Source organism: Carcharhinus amblyrhynchos, chromosome 1, assembly GCF_965287045.1.
Source record: "Carcharhinus amblyrhynchos chromosome 1, sCarAmb.v2.hapA, whole genome shotgun sequence".
NCBI classification, from domain to species: domain Eukaryota; kingdom Metazoa; phylum Chordata; class Chondrichthyes; order Carcharhiniformes; family Carcharhinidae; genus Carcharhinus; species Carcharhinus amblyrhynchos.
This window is the reverse complement of record NC_137324.1, coordinates 6041450-6054855: the sequence shown is the minus strand read 5'-3', so window position 1 is coordinate 6054855 and position 13406 is coordinate 6041450. Positions and strand designations below refer to the sequence as shown.

Sequence of the window (13406 nt, the reverse complement as noted above, 5' to 3'; positions counted from 1 at the left end):
GTGGAGTGCCCCAGGGGTCGGTGCTGGGGCCTCAGCTTTTTACCATTTATATAGATGATCTGGAGGAGGGAACCGAGTGTAGGGTGTCGAAATTTGCGGATGACACCAAGATTGGGGGAACGGCAAATTGTGCGGAGGGTGTGGAGAGTCTGCAGAAGGATCTAGATAGGCTGGGCGAATGGGCCAGGAAATGGCAAATGGAATTTAATGTTGGCAAGTGTGAGGTGGTCCACTTTGGTAGGAAGAATGGTAGGAAGGACTATTACTTACGGGGCGAAAAACTGCAGCAGGCGACGGTGCAGAGGGACCTCGGGGTCCTTGTGCATGAGTCGCAAAAACCCAGCCTGCAGGTGCAGCCGGTGGTCAGGAAGGCGAATGGGATGCTGGCCTTCATAGCGAAGGGGATTGAATATAAAAGTAGGGAGGTCTTGCTGCAGCTGTATAGGGCATTGGTGAGGCCGCAGCTGGAGTACTGTGTGCAGTTTTGGGCGCCACACCTGCGCAAAGATATTTTGGTCTTGGAGGGAGTGCAAACCTCTGCAAGATGTGCCAGATCATCGATACGGATGCCAACATCTCACAGGTAGCTAGAAATGAGTTAAAGAAAGGGCTTAGGAGAACTAGGAGAGGGCATGAGAAGTCCTTGGTTGGTCAAACAAAAGAAAACCCCAAGGCTTTTTATTCTTATGTGAGAAATCAAAGAATGATCAGGGTGAGGTTAGGGCCAGTCAAGGATAGTGGTGGGAACTTGTGCATGGAGTCAGAAGAGATAGGTGAGGCGTTGAATGAATACTTTTCTTCAATGTTCACTAAGGAGAGGTGATGTGGGTATGCCGGCGTTGGACTGGCGTAAACACAGTAAAAAGTCTGACAACACCAGGTTTTAGTCCAACCTGGTTATTTGATAATATAAGTTCCGCACACATGAGGACGGTCTCAACAGGGATCTTGGGTTCATGTCGCACTATCTGTAACCCCCGTGACTTGCCTGGGTTTGCAAAACCTCACTTACTGTATTGTCTGGAGACAATACACATCTCTTTAAACTGTGATCAGTGCTCCTTCCACTCACATTATCAGCCACTTCAGGTCTTGAACAGCAGGTTAGGTGTAAAGATTCGCATTCTAATCAGTAATCTCTAAACTGTCTATGCTTTATATGCTCTGTCTGAGGCCAGAACTCTCCATTCACCTGACGAAGAGGGTGTCCCTCGAAAGCTTGTGAGTATATTATCAAATAAATAGGTTGGACTAAAACCTGGTGTTGTCAGACTTTTCACTAAGGAGAGGGCCATGTTTTTGAGGATGAGAGTGTGATGCAGGCTGATAGGATGGAGGAGGTAGATGTTCTGAGGGAAGGTGTATTAGCAATTTTGAAAAACCAGAGGGTCGAAAAGTCCCGTGGACCAGATGGGATACATCCTAGGATATTTTGGGAGGCAAGGGATGAGATTGTGGAGCGTTTAGCTTTGATCTTTAGGTCTTCACTGTTTACAGGGATTGTGCCAGAGGACTGGAGAGTGGCAAATGTTGTTCCTCTCTTCAAGAAAGGAAATAGGATTGACTCTGGTAATTGTAGGCCAGTTAGTCTTACTTCGGTGGTCAATAAGTTAATGGAAAAGGTCCTGAGGGACAGGATTTATGACTATTTAGGAAAAATGCAACTTAATCCGGGATAGTCAGCATGGATTCGTGAAGGGCAAGTCTTGCCTCACAAATTTGATTGAATTATTTGAGGAGGTAGCTAAGTGTGTGGATGAAGGTAGAGCAGTTGATGTCGTATACATGGATTTTAGTAAGGCGTTTGATAAGGTTCCCCATGGTAGGCTCATGAAGAAAGTAAGGTGATGTGGGAGAGGAAATTTGGGTGATTGGATAAGTAACTGGCTATCTCATAGAAGACAGAGGGTGGTGGTGGAGGGAAAATTTTCAGACTGGAGGCCAGTTATCAGCAGTGTACCACAGGGATCAGTGCTGGGTCCTCTGCTATTTGTGATTTTTATCAATGACATGAAAGAGGGGGCTGAAGGGTGGGTTAGTAAATTTGCTGATGACACCAAGATTGGTGGAGTAGTGGACGAGGTGGAGGGCTCTTGTAGACTGCAAAGAGACATTGATAGGATGTAGAGCTGGGCAGAAAAGTGGCAGATGGAGTTTAACCCTGATAAGTGCGAGGTGATTCATTTTAGTGAGACAAACTTGAATGAGGATTACAGGGTCGACACAAAGCTTTGAGGAATGTGGAGGAACTGAGAGATCTTGGGGGTCATACTCACAGATCTCTGAAGGTTGCCAGTCAAATGGATAGAGCCGTGAAGAAGGCTTATAGTGTGTTAGCATTTATTAACGGGGGTTTGAGTTTAAGAGCCGTGGGGTTATGCTGCAACTATACAGGATCTTGGTGAGACCACATTTGGAATAGTGTGTTCAGTTCTGGTCGCCTCACTATAAGAAGGATGTGGAAGCATTGGAGAGAGTGCAGAGGAAATTTACCAGGATGCTGCCTGGTTTGGAGGGTAGGTCTTATGAGGAAAGGTTGAGGGAGCTGGGGGTTTTCTCTTTAGAGTGGAGGAGGATGAGAGGTGACTTAATAGAGGTTTATAAGATATGAGGGGGAGAGATAGAGTGGACGTTCAGAGACTATTTCCTCGGGGGGGGGGATGTCACTGTTACTAGGGGGCAATATGGTTCATTGTGGGTGATATAGGAGGGATGTCCGAGATAGGTTCTTTACTCAGAGAGCGGTTGGGGTGTGGGCTGCACTACCTGCTGTGATAGTGGAGTCGGACACTTTAGGAACTTTCAGACGGTTATTGGATAGGCACATGGAGCACACCAGAATGATAGAGAGTGGGATAGCTTGATCTTGGGTTCGGACAAAGCTCGGTACAACATACTATGTTCTATCACTCAACAATCACCAGGCAGGAGTGTTCCCTTCCTGACTCCTTCAGCAGTCAAGGGCATTCAACCTCTGATCTTCAGCTAATGTTCTCCAAGACAGCCTTCACAACACGAGACAACGCAGAATCCCCGAACACAAACCGATAGCCAAGTTCCGCGCATGAGGACAGCCTCAACTGGGATCTTGGGTTCATGTCACACTATCTATAACCCCCACAACTTGCCAAATCTCACTAACTGTCCTGGCCCGAGACAATTCACACTTCTTTAACATATGATTATCCCTCTCTGCACGTGCATTGTCTTTGCAGGTACAGACTTGATTACCTGTAAAAGCTCACATTCCAACCATTATCTTGCAAATTGTGTCTGTGTCTATATACGCCATTTGTGAACTAAATCCTGCACTCTGCTGATGAAGCAGTGCTCTGAAAGCTTGTGCTACCAAATAAACCTGTTGAGACTTTAACCTGGTGTTGTGAGACTTCTTACTGTGTTTACCCCAGTCCAACGCCAGCATCTCTGCAATACAAAAATGCCATTCAGGGTCTAATACTACCTTCCAACAGTTAGTGCTTGGTCATTTAGGTTCTGACAAATTAAGCATTTTCCTTAATGTGCTGAGGGGTATCTGACACCCTTCCAGGCAAACTCCCGCCACTGTCATTTTACCAAATACGTTCCCTTGGAGAAGGTTGAGAGGAGAGTTGATAAGGGTATTCAAAATCATGAAGGGTCTGGACACAGTAAACAGAGAGAAACTGTTCTCACTCATGAAAGGATCAAAAATGAGGGGGCACAGATTTACAGTAATTGGCAAGTGAAGCAAAAGCTATATGAATGCTTTTTTTTCACTCAGCAAGTGGTTAGGGTTTGGAATGCTCCGTCTGAGAATGCAGTGGAGGTAGGTTCAATTGAAGCATTCAAAAAAAATTAGACAGTTAACTGAAAAGGAAGAATGTGCAGGATTACCGGAAGTAGGAAGAGGAGGGGCAATGGGCTACTTGCTCATTTCGAGAACTGATACAGACATGATGGGCCAAATGGCCTCCTCTTGTGCTGTAACAATTCTGAGAGTCTGTGAAATCTATGCCTGCGACTTATTAACCCCTTTGTTAGGGGAAAAATTATGGACTGAAAGGATCTCTCATTATTTGATGCACTTCAATTAAATCTCCCCTCCGCCTCCTCTGTTCCAAAGAAAAATACTTAAATCCTTCCTCTGAGCTAAAATTCTCCATTCCTGGCAACATCTTTCTAAATCTTCACTGTATCCTCTTGATAGCGTGATCACATCCTTCCTGCAAGGTGGTGAGAAGAACTGCACGCAGCCCAGTAGCTGCGGCCTGGTATATCTTCCCTTCTCAAACTCAATGCCTTGACAAATAAAGGGAAGTATCCCAAATCCGTCTTAACCATTTTATCGAGCTGTCCTATCACCTCCAAAGATCTGTGTATATTCCTCCATGCTTTCAGAGTCCTGCCACTGGGTGAGTGGGGGGGACAATGTTCAGAGAAGGTGGTGGTAATGTCGTATTGTTACAGGAATTATAAACCAGAGTCTCAAGCCAGTGATCTGGGGACATAGCTTTAAATCCCATCACAAAACCGGAGGGGGGGGGGTTTAAAATCAATTAATAAATCTGGAAAAGCCATTCGCAATATTGGGCGACGATGAAACTGTCAGTTGTCATAAAAACTCATCTGGTTCACTAATATCCCTCATGGAATGAGATCTACTGCCCTTATCTGGTTTGGCCTATATATGACTCTGTGGTTTACACTTAATTGCCCTTTGCAATGACAAGCAAGTCACTCAGATCAAGGGCACTAGAACAAAGAACAGTTCAGCACAGGAACAGGCCCTTCGGCCCTCCAAGCCTGTGATCATGATGCTTGCCTAAACTAAAACCACATGCGCTCAGAGTCCGTATCCATCCATTCCCATCTTATCATGTATTTGTCCAGTTGCCCCTTAAATGCCATCAGATCAGCTCCCACCACCTCCCCTGGCAGCACGTTCCAGACATTCACCACCCTCTGTGTAAAAAACTTCCTCACACATCTCCTCTAAACTTTTCCCCATGCACCTTAAATCTATGTCCCCTAGTACTTGCCTTTTCTACCCTAGGAAAGAGCTTCTGCCTATCCACTCTGTCCATGCCACTCAACCTCCATTGTTCCAATGACAACAAACCAAGTTTATCCAACCACTCCTCACTGTAATGCCCTCCAGACCAGGCAACATCCTGGTAAACCTTTTTTGCATCCTTTTCAAAGCATCCACATCCTTCTGGTAATGTGGCGACCAGAATTGTATATGATATTTTAAATGGGGCCTAACTAAGGTTCTGTACAGCTGTAGCACGACCTGTGAATTTTTATACTCAATGCCCCGGCCAATGAAGGCAAGCATGCTGTAAGCCTTCTTGACTATCTTATCCACCTGCATTGCCATTTTCAGCAATCGGTGGACATGTACGCCAGATCTCTCTGCCTATCAGTACTCATAAGAATTCTAACATTTACTGTACAATTCCTATATGCATTGGAACTTCCAAAATGCATTATCTCACATTTGTCCAGATTAAACACCATCTGACATTTCTCCACCCAAGTCTTCAACCAGTCTATATCTTGCTTTATCCTCTGATTACCTCTTCACTATCCACAACTCCACCAATTTTTATGTTGTCTGCCAACTTGCTAATCAGGCCAGCTAAATTTTCCTCCAAATCAGTTACATATATCAGTCCAAGAACCGATCTCTGTGAACCACCAGGTCTAGCCACAGCCTTCCATTCAGAAAAGCATCAAGGGGAGTATAAAACTAGCGGGCATAGGTTTAAGGTGCGAGGGGAGAGATACAAAAGTGTCCAGAGGGGCAAATTTTTCAGACAGAGGGTGGTGAGTGCCTGGAACAAGCTGCCAGAGGTAGTAGTAGAGGTGGGTACAATGTTGTCTTTTAAAAAGCATTTAGACAGTTACATGGTAAGATGGGTATAGAGGGATATGGGCCAAACACAGGCAATTGGGACTAGCTTAGGGGCTTAAAAAAAAGGCAGCATGGATAAGTTGGGCCAAAGGGTCTGTTTCCACGCTGTAAACCTCTATGGCTCTACTGATACCCTCTGCCTTCTTTGGCTAAGTCAGTGCAGTACCCATCTTGCCAGCTTTCCTGATCCTTTGTGACTTCACCATTTGTACCAGTCTACCATGAGGTACCTCGTCACATCCCTCTCTCCCCCACTTCACCTCCCCCCCACATGTACCTTGTCACATCCCTCTCTCCCCCCCTTCACCTTCCCCCCACATGTACCTTGTCACATCCCTCTCTCCCCCCCTTCACCTCCCCCCCCGCATATCCCTGTTCCCCTCCTCACACCCCCCCTTCACCCCCCCCCACATATCCCTGTTCCCCTCCTCACGCCCCCGCCTTCTCCCCCCCCGCATATCCCTGTTCCCCCCCTCACACCCCCCTTCTCTACCCCCCCGCATATCCTTGTTCCCCACCCCACCTCGTGCCCCCCTTCTCTCCTCCCACATATCCCTGTTCCCTCCCCCCGCACCCCCTTCTCTCCCCCCCGCATATCCCTGTTCCCCCCCTCGCGCCCCCCTTCTCTCCCCCCGCATATCCCTGTTTGCGCCCCCTTTCTCTCCTCCTGCATATCCCTGCTCCCCCCCGTGCCCCCCTTCTCTCCCCCCGCATATCCCTGCTCCCCCCGCACCCCCCTTCTCTCCCCCCGCGCCCCCTTCTCTCCCCCCGCATATCCCTGCTCCCCCCGCACCCCCCTTCTCTCCCCCCGCGCCCCCCTTCTCTCCCCCCGCATATTCCTGCTCCCCCCGCGCCCCCTTCTCTCCCCCCTGCATATCCCTGCTCCCCCCCCTTCTCTCCCCCCGCATATCCCTGTTCGCCCCCCCCCTCTCTCCCCCCTCTCTCACAAAACCCCCTCCCCCCTCCCCTCCCTCTCATTCCCCCCTTTCCCCTCATTCTGCCCCCTCCCCCCCTCTCTTACCATCCTCCAGCCACCAGATCGGTTGGTTTTGGTCGCGGACTCTGCCGCTCATCGCGGCCGCTCTGTGGGGAGGAGAGGCCGGGGCTCCTGAAGCCGCCGGGATGGGTGTGGGGCCCGCAGGCCCCGGCCGTTTGGGGCGGCCTCCCTCCGGGACGCCGCTGCTGGCCCCGGGCTCTCTGTGTCTGTGTCTCCGGGCTCTGACCCTCTCCCTCAGCCCTTAGGCCCCGCGCCTCACAACAACCCCGCCGGAAGCGGAAATGTCGCGGAGCTGGCCTGGAGATTGTACTGCGCGTGTTCACTCCGCTGCTGTGACATATTGGCCGCCGCCATCTTTGTGACAGGCGTTGCCTCTGAGCATTGTCTGCTCTTGCAGAAGGAAAGATTTCTTAGGTAGTCAAGAAGGCATACAGCATGCATGCTTTCATCGACTGGGGCATTGAATATAACAATTGGCAAGTCATGTTGCAGCTTTATAGAACCTTAGTTAGGCCACATTTGGAATATAGTGTTCAATTCTGGTTGCCACACTACCAGAAGGATGTGGAGGCTTTGGGGAGGGTACAGAAAAGATTTACCAGGATGTTGCCTGGTGTGGAGGGCATGAGTTATAAGGAGAGTTTGGAGAAACTTGGTTTGTTCTCACTGGAATGACGGAGGTTGAGGGGAAACCTGATAGAAGCCTACAAGATTATGAGAGGCATAGACAGAGTAGATAGTCAGCAGCTTTTTCCCAGGGTGGAAGAATCAATTACTTGGGGGCACAGGTTTAAGGTGCGAGGGGCAAGGTTTAAAGAGATGTACAAGGCAGAGTTTTTACACAGAAGGTGGTGGGTGCCTGGAACTCGTTGCTGGGGGAGGTAGTGGAAGCGGATATGATAATCACTTTTAATGGGCGTCTTGCCAAATACACGAATAGGAAGGGTGACATGGTGGCACAGTGGTTAGCCCTGCTGCCTCATAGCACCAAAGACCTGGGGTCGATTCCCAGCTTGGGTCACTGTCTGTGCAGAGTTTGCACATTCTCCCCCTGTCAGCATGGGTTTCCTCCGGGTGCTCGGGTTTCCTCCCACAGTCTGAAAGACGTGCTGGTTAGGTGCATTGACATAATCAAGCATCAGAGTGTGGTGACTAGGGGAATTTCATAATAACTTCATTGCATTGCATTGGTGCTATTGTGACACCTTATTTGTGATGAATTAAAAATAAACTTTACCTTTTAACTTTTAATTGAGGGATATGGTCCCCAAAGGGTAGGGGGTTTTACATCAAATGGGCAGCATTGTCAGTGCAGGCTTGGAGGGCCGAAGGGCCTATTCCTGTGCTGCAATTTACTTTGTTCTAAATAGCATTTGTCACAACTATTGGACATATTAAAAACACAGTCAAAAAAGAACTTTATGTTTTCAAGTGTAGTATCTGTCATAATAAAGGAAACATAGCACCTATTTCTACACAGCAAGATTCAGATTCCTGAGGCACTGGGACCAGTTCTGGGGGAGGTGACCTGTACAAATTGGACAGGTTACACCTGGGCAGAACTGGGAACGATGTCCAGAGGGACTATTTGCTGGAGCAGTGGGCAGCGTTAATATGCCAGGGGGTGAGAATCTATGTGAAGAGTCAGAAGGAAGGAGCAAGGACAAAAGCAAAAGGTAGAAAAGGGAATAAGAAAAGTGATAGGCAGAGAAACCAAGGACAAAGCTCAAACAGGGCTCTTGAGAAAAATATTGGGAGCAAGGCAAACAATGTTAAAAAGACAAGCTTAAAGGTCTTAATGCGCGGAGCATTTGCTATAAAGTGGATGAACTAATAGTGCAAGTAGATGTAAACATGTACCATATAATTGGAGACATGACTGCAGGGTGACCAGGAGTGGGAATTAAATGTCCCAGGGTGTTCAATATTTAGGAGGGTCAGACATAAAGGAAAAGTTGGTGGAGTGGCACTGCTGGTTAAAGAGGAAATTAACTCAAGAATGGGAAAGGATATTCACTCTGACAATGTGGAGTCTGTATGGGTAGAGTTGAGAAATACAGAGGGGCAAAAAACATTAGTAGATGTCATATATCGACCCCCAAACTGCAGTGATGGTGTTGGGAATGGAATTAAACACAAAATTAGAGATGCATGTGATAAAGGAATATTGGTGATCATGAGTGATTTTAATCTGCACGCAGGTTGGGCAAATCAAATTAGCCACAATGTCGTAGAGGAGGAATTCCTGGAATGTATACGGGATGACCAATGTATGGAGGAACCAACTAGACAGCAGGTCATTCTTAGACTGAGTACTGTGTAATGAGAAGGGAATCATTGCCAATCTAGCTGTACGAGACCCCTTGGGGATGAGCGACCATAACATGATAGAATTTTTTTATCAAAATGGAGAGTGAATTAATTGATTTGGAGACTAGGCTGCTGAATCTTAATAAAGTAAACTATGAGGATATGAGGTGTGGGTTGGCCTTGATAGAGTGGGGAGAGTTACTTCAAGGGATGACAGTGGATCGGCAATGGCAAACATTCCAGGAAAGCACGGGGAACTGCAGCAACTGTTTATTCCTGTCTGGCACAAAAGCAAAATGAGTAAGAGGGCCAATCCATCGCTTACAAAGGAAATTAGAGAGAGTATCCAATCCAAGGAAGAAGCATACAGATTAGCCAAGGAACATCATAGGTCTGAGAACTGGGAGCAGTTTAGAATTCAGCAAAGAGGGACCAGTGGATTGATTAAGAAGGGGAAAATACAGTACATAAGTAAGCTTGCAGGGAATATAAAGACTATAGATATGTGAAGAGAGAGAGGTCGGTGAAGACAAATGTAGGTCCCCTACAGACAGAAATGAGGGAATGTATAACAGGGGACAAAGAAATTTTTGATTGGCCATGCTAAGAAATTGCCCCTTAGTGTCCAGGGTAGCGGAGGTTAGAGGGAGGTTAGTGGGAGTAATATGTAGGGATATGGGGTTAGGGCCTGGGTGGGATTGTGTTCGGTGCAGACTCAATGGGCCGAAGGGCCTCTTTCTGCACCGTAGGGTTCTAGGATTCTATGAAATGGCCGAGCAAATGAATACATACGTTGGTTCTGTCTTCACAAAAGAGGACACGAATCACATGCCAGAAATGGAGAATGTAAGATTCAGTGAGAGGGACAAACTGTGGGAGCTCAATATTAGTAGAGAAATGGGCTGGGAAAGTTAATGGTATTGAAGGCAGATAAATCCCCAGGGCCGGATAATCTACATCTGACTACTTAAGGAAGTGTCTAGAAATAGTGGATGTATTGGTGGTCGTCCTACAGGATTCTATAGACTCTGGAACAGTCCCTGCAGATTGGCGGGTAGCAAATGTCACTCTAGTATTCAAAAATGGAGGTAGAGAGAAAACGGAATTATAGACCAGTAAATTTAACATCGGTAGTGGGAAAAATTCTCAAATTCATTATTGAGGACATTATAGCAGAACATTTCGAAAGCAGTGACAGGATCAGACAGAGTCAGCATGGATTTATGAAGGGGAAGTCATGTTTGACAAATCTGTTGGAATTCTTTGAAGGTGTAACTCGTAGAGTTGACGAGGGGAAGCTAGTTGATGTGGTATATTTGGATTTTCAGTAAGTGTTTGACAAATTCCCGCTTAAGAAATTATCATGCAAGATTAAAGGGCATGGGATTGGGGGAAGTGTATTGAGATGGATAGAAAATTGGTTGGCAGAGAGGAAACAAAGAGTAGGAATTAATGGCTGCTTTTCAAATTGGCAGGCAGTAACTAGAGAGGTGCCACAGGGATCGGTGCTGGGACTCCAGCCATTCACAATATATATATCAATGATTTGGATGAGGGAACAAAATATAACATCTCAAAGTTTGCAAATGATACCAAGTGGGAGGGTGAACTGGGATGTGGATGCAGAGATCCTTCAGAATGATCTGGACAGGTTGGATGAGTGAGCAAATCAATGGCAGATGATAGAACTTGGATAACTGTGAGGTTATTCACTTTGGAAGCAAAAACAAGAAAACAGATTACTACCTGAATGGCTGTAAATTGGGAGAGGGGAGTGTGCAGAGGGATCTGGGTGTCCTTGTGCACCAGTCACTGAAGGTAAGCACGCAGGTACAGCAGGCGGTAAAGAAGGCAAGTGGCATGTTGGCTTTCATTGCGAGACGTTTTGAGTACAGGAGCCGGGATATATTGTAATTACACAGGGCCTTAGTGAGGCCACACCTGGAGTATTGTGTACAGTTTTGGTCTCCTTTTCTGAGGAAGGATGTTCTTACTCTTGAGGGAGTGCAGTGAAGGTTTACCAGGCTGATTCCGGGGATGGCAGGACTGATGTATGAGGAGTGATTGACTAGGTTAGGATTGCTTTCGCTGGAGTTCAGACGAATGAGAGGGGATCTCATAGAAACTCATAAAATTCTAACAGGACTAGACTAGGTAGATGCAGGGCAAATGTCCCTGATGGTGGGGAAGTCCAGAACCAGGGGTCACAGTCTGAGGATTAGGACGGAAATGAGGAGACATTTCTCCACCCAATGAATGGTGAGCCTGTGGAATTCATTACCATGGAAATAGTTGATGCCAAAACATTGAATATATTCACATGGTGGCCGGATTTGGCACTTGGGGCTTATGGGATCAAAGATAATGGGGGAAAAGCAGGATTGGGCTATTGAGTTGAATGATCAACCATGACCAAAGAGGTGGATGGGGGTAAGGCAGTGGACGTGGTATATATGGATTTTAATAAGGCGTTTGATAAGGTTCACCATGGTAGGCTTCTGCAGAAAATGCAGATGTATGGGATTGAGGGTAATCTAGGAAATTGGATCAGGAATTGGCTAGCAGATAGGAGACAGAGGGTGGTGGTTGATGGTAAATATTCGTCATGGAGTTCAGTTACGAGTGGTGTGCCTCAGGGATCTGTTTTGGGGCCGCTGCTGTTTGTAATTTTTATTAATGATCTGGATGAGGGTATAGTTGGGTGGATTAGTAAATTTGCTGATGACACCAAAGTCGGAGGTGTGGTAGATTATGAGGAAGGGTGTCATAGTTTGCAGGGAGACTTAGACAGGTTGCAGAGCTGGGCCAAGAGGTGGCGGATGGAGTTTAATGCGGAGAAGTGTGAGGTAAGTCACTTTGGTAGGAATAACAGATGTGTCGAGTATAGGGCTAACGGGAGGACTCTAAATAGTGTGGATGAACAGAGGGATCTAGGTGTATGTGTACATAGATCCCTGAAAGTAGGGAATCAAGTAGATAAGGTTGTTAAGAAGGCATACAGTGTCTTGGCGTTTATTGGTAGGGGGATTGAATTTAGGAGTCGCAGCGTCATGTTGCAACTGTACACAACTCTGGTGCGGCCGCACTTGGAGTATTGTGTGCAGTTCTGGTCCCCACATTATAGGAAGGATGTGGAGGCTTTGGAGAGGGTGCAGAGGAGGTTTACCAGGATGTTGCCTGGTATGGAGGGGAGGTCCTATGAGGAGAGACTGAGGGATTTGGGGTTGTTTTCGCTAGAAAGAAGGCGGCTAAGATGGGATCTTATTGAAACATATAAGATGATTAGAGGTTTAGATAGGGTGGACAGTGATAGCCTTTTTCCTCTGATGGAGAAAGCTAGCAGGAGGGGGCATGGCTTTAAATTAAGGGGGGGTAGTTATAGGACGGATGTCAGGGGTAGGTTCTTTACCCAGAGGGTGGTGAGGGATTGGAATGCCCTGCCTGCTGCAGTTGTAAATGCGCCTAGTTTGGGGGCGTTTAAGAGATCCGTGGATAGGTTTATGGACGAAAAGGGATTGGTTTAGGTTAGAGGGTCATTGTTTTTTAACTGGTCGGCGCAACATGGTGGGCCGAAGGGCCTGTTCTGCGCTGTAATGTTCTATGTTCTATGATTGTAATGAATGGTGGAGCAGGCTCGAAGGGCCGAATGGTCTCCTCCTGCTCCTATCTTCTATGTTTCTATGTGATCTGATAATTGCGCCAAAATTTTCTGATGTCAGTTAGCACCAGGGCCTTTATCTACCTCAGCTCCCCCTCATCATCTGCCCTCCATGTGGAGAGTCAGCTGTGGCTTTCCCAACAGTGACAACCCACCACTGGCTGCAAAGTCCTCTGAGATGGTCCCTGATCATGAAAGGCGCTATATAAATGCAATAGCACTCAGAGCAGCAAAGAGGATGAAGGGTCCTGTTAACCATTATAGAATCATAGAATCCTACAATGGAGAAGGAGGGCATTCGGTCCATCTGCACCAACCACAATCCCATCCAGGCCCTATCCCTATAACCCCATGCATTTACCCTAGCTAGCCCTCCTGACACGAAGGGACAATTTAGCATGACCAATCCACCTAACCCGCACATCTTTGAACTGTGGGGGGGAACCAGAGCACCTGGAGGAAACCCATGCAGACATGGGGAGAATGTGCAAATTTCACACAGGCAGTGACCCAAGCCGGGAATTGAACCCAGGCCCATGGTA

At 47.1% G+C, this 13406-nt stretch overlaps 1 protein-coding gene across 1 annotated transcript in view; it reads right to left on the bottom strand.

Annotated features, from left to right (window-relative positions):
* LOC145343973 (uncharacterized) overlaps positions 1 to 7160 on the bottom strand; it is a 58376-nt gene extending 51216 nt beyond the window's left edge. Inside the window, exon 1 of the mRNA XM_080190706.1 lies at positions 6921 to 7160. Coding sequence (XP_080046832.1) covers positions 6921 to 6972 — 52 coding nt within the window. The 5' untranslated portion in view covers positions 6973 to 7160. The remainder of the gene's footprint in view (positions 1 to 6920) is intronic.
* Positions 7161 to 13406: the final 6246 nt, after the last annotated feature.